This window comes from Arachis duranensis, chromosome 10 (genome assembly GCF_000817695.3).
Source record: "Arachis duranensis cultivar V14167 chromosome 10, aradu.V14167.gnm2.J7QH, whole genome shotgun sequence".
NCBI lineage: Eukaryota > Viridiplantae > Streptophyta > Magnoliopsida > Fabales > Fabaceae > Arachis > Arachis duranensis.
Window position 1 is genome coordinate 91,040,596 of NC_029781.3, and position 3,845 is coordinate 91,044,440.

At 37.5% G+C, this 3,845-nt stretch overlaps 1 protein-coding gene across 1 annotated transcript; it reads left to right on the forward strand.

Annotated features, from left to right (window-relative positions):
* The first annotated feature begins 30 nt into the window (after positions 1-30).
* LOC107470807 (uncharacterized) lies at positions 31-2,377 on the forward strand. Its single transcript, XM_016090229.1, has 4 exons — positions 31-129; positions 1,348-1,787; positions 1,834-2,106; positions 2,206-2,377. Exons 1-4 carry the CDS (start codon positions 31-33, stop codon positions 2,375-2,377), a joined length of 984 nt encoding a protein of 327 aa, XP_015945715.1.
* The last annotated feature ends 1,468 nt before the right edge of the window (positions 2,378-3,845 follow it).

Here is a 3,845-nt window from a genome sequence, read left to right on the forward strand (position 1 = left end):
AGAATTAAAAAAAAAAAAACCTACATAAGGATGTGGGGTATATTCGATTCAGAAGTTAATGACCAATTGACCCACCTACCTACCATAGTACCATGTTGCAAATGTGCTGATATTCGGAGTTCAATCCCAGTTAGCTAAATGCTAACGATTACCGTATAGCTTATCAAAATGAACAGGAATATGGTTGACCAAAAATTAAAAGAGAAAGTGTGTTTAGAGTCAATATTGCTTAGTTAATATTACAATCAACATTCAATATTAAAAAAAATCAAAATTTTTAAAAATAAAAATATTTGAAACATAATTAGAAGAATATCTAAGATTAAAATTCAATAAAATTTTATCTTTAATAAATTCATGCTGAATTTATTTGATAATTTACTATAATATTATCTAAAATTAACAGGTATAATATTAGTTCTCTAAATTACTCATTAAAAAAATAAAAAATAAACATCGACTCTAGACATCTTTAAAAAACATTGGTCCTTTCTTTGAATAATATAATTTTTTATAATGATTCTAATTGTTATAATTATATTATAAATTTATTGGTATTTATTATTTAATATGTATGTGAAAAACTTATTAAAAATAACAGATATTAATTGTCTCACGAAAATAATTTTAAAACTACAAATTAATAAAATTTTATTAAGAATAAAAATGTCTAATTTAGAGTAAAAAACCTAAATAAATAAGTGCCGACTTAAATTTACGCAAATCACCCAAACGAAAAAATGTTACATGCATGTTCCTAAAGGACATTCTATGTAAATTAAAGCAGACATACTCAATTTAGGTTCGTTAATAGTAAATCGAAATAGCCATATTCGATTTAGTAGATTTTCAAGCATCGAATCACACTCATTTAATTTTATGCATGCATGGTGAGGGTTCCTAGTAAATCGAACGAGCCCAATTCGATTTACCATGCTCGTCATGTTCATGAATAAATCGACACAGGACAAGTCGATTTAGTATGTATTCAACAAGATATATAAATGGATATAACTTAATTCGATTTACTAGGTCACAAATGTATATAAATAGCTATTGAATGTGAATTCCTCATCATAGTGATTTGCAATGCTAGTGATGAGAGTTTTTTAGTTTTGGTGCACTATAGAGGATCGATTAAGAAAAAATGCGTTCTGGAATTAAATTAATTGATAAGGATCCGCTTAGTGTTTTTCTCAAACCTTCAACAAGTTTCACCGAGTTTCAAAATACTATAATCCAAAAACAGGGGCTGCAAGGCGTGAAACGGGTGGAGAAGTTATTCTACAAAATTCTGATTTTCGTTTTGCGAGATAATGTGAAGTACGATTCATTCGTCATAAGCAGCAACCAAGATTTACAAGTTATGTTCCATTGTCGTTGCTGTTGGCCAACCTTGTGGATGTGGTCTCTAGTTCAAGAGGTTCTAACTGGAATCCTCAGCCTTCAACCACGGCAGCCTGCTCTAGTTCGAGGCATGTTAGTGCCTCTTTGTCTCTGTCCGTGATTCAGCCTGAGGCAGCCTTCGTGATTGATTTAAACCGCACTCATGATGGAGAAGTAGGCGATACTGAACCCTTCGGTGATGTTACAATTGTGATGATCGGTACTCCTAATGTGGTACCGGATTTCCGACAGGGTGGAGCACCGGATGGTGTGGAAGATGTATTTCAGGATGAGGATGATGATGATGTGGAGTCCACCACAATCGCCGATGATAGCGATGATGAGTTAGCAAGGAGTACTCCAACTGGGGGTAGTGGAGCGATTAGTTCAGGAACTCCGCAGTACCTCCCGCACTTTTCAACTTTGGAATTGGATGCCATGAGACAGCAGGGGGTACCTGGCGTGTCTATCGGATTTTGGGGCCTATGACACACATGATACAGGAAGACTAGCCAAGTTCCAAGTTGGTCAGCAGTTTCAAGATAAAGAGGAGGCCGTACAGAGTGTGAAGACTTATAGCATCCGACGTGGGGTCGAGTATAAAGTATTGGAATCCGATTATCACAAGTACCATGGAAGGTGTAAAGAATTTGGCAACAGGTGCACACGGTTGATTCGTATTAGTCTCTGCCAGTGTAGAGGTATTTCGGAGGTAAAACGGTACACTTGACCATATACTTGTCTAGCCACTTCGATATCCAGTGATCACAGAAGGCTTAATTACCATGTGATCTCGGTTTTCATACTACCTATTATTAGAGCTGATGTTGCCATGTCGATCAAGGTACTGCAGAATGCGACAGAGGCCTATTTTGGTTTTAGACTAACTTACAGGAGTGTTTGGATGGCTAAGCAGAAGGTCATGGCTCAGATTTACAGAGACTTGGAAGAGTCATATAATGAGTTGTCGCGATGGGTGCTAGGTGTGTAGATGACGATGCCGGGTAGTGTTGCAGTATTGAGGACGAGTCCTGTGCACTACTTGCACTACCTCCATAATGCTGTGTGTCGTGACTCTAGTATCTCCAGATGCACTACCTGCACGACGTCCGGCGAGCTATACGGCATCCAAGAAAACTGAAAAGGCAAATTAGATCCAATATAAGGATTCATCTCCAGTAAGAACACAAAATAAATGAAGAATAAAACACTAAATTGTCTGATACTCACATCGCCAGCACGAAGTAAATCTATCCTCAGTCTACAATGCGCGTCTCGAGGTCTCTTCTCGCTCGATGTTGGCTGATAACTTGACCACCTGCCACCCAAAAAATGTTATCAACAAGTAAATCTATCGAAAAAAAGAGAACGTAGAAAACAACTAGTAATCAATTGCGTATCTCATGGCCGAGGGCCAGTGAAAGACGTCAACCCATCGGGATTAAAATTCGGGAATCGCCAGAAGATCCATGACACTTGTATAACCACGACAGAGCGGCAGATCCCCAGCTATATCTGCCCATGTCCTCTAACCTCGCTACGTACGGCATCCACCTAATACGCATGTGGGTATCAGACTTGTCACCGAAGAGCTATATCGATAATAGCATCATGATATATGCTCTCGTGTACCTCCTAACTGTCTCCTCGTCTGCACCCTTGGAAAGGTCACTGAATTTCTCCTGCATCTAAGTGCACTTTACAGTGAACTTGTCGATGCAGTCCGGTGGTGGCAACACACCCAACAACTCCTCGAACTAAGCCCATGCCTGACGGCCTCTGTCGATGTACCGCTCGAAGTCTATCAGACATTCGCTGACGTACTATCCGTAGATCAGGAGTCCTAGCTGGTAAGCTACATCATCCTGTAGCGTAATCGTGCACTCATCGAATGGCAGATGAAATATATGAATCTTCGGATGCCATCTCTCCATAAATGCACTGACTAATGGCTCATCCAACCTAAACCAGTGGTCGTTGAGCCTCACGAGATGGAGCAGGCTAGCCATCTGAAGGTACGACATGATCCTATATTCTAACGATATACCATGCTGCCTCCTCATACTTGTGATACAGGGATGGGACTGCATTACATTGAGAAAATTCTCTTAGAATTATAACACTTTACAAAACAATAATCACTTAAAATAGATAATTTTAATCGAAAAATATCTTAACCAGAATTCTATTAAACTTTCAGAATCCCTTATCCAACATACATTTGTGATTTGAATACTCTAACCACTATTCAAGATTTAAAGATTCTAACAATTATAATACTCAAGTTTTAAACAGTTTAAAATAACTAACTAGCTCCTAACACACTACTACTCCTAAATCAAACTCTAACTACTACTTAAAGTTTAGACATTCTAATCTTTCTAATAATCAAGTTTTAAGCGATTAATATCACTAACAATTATTTATTTATTTCTTATAAGAAAATAAAAATAATTAAA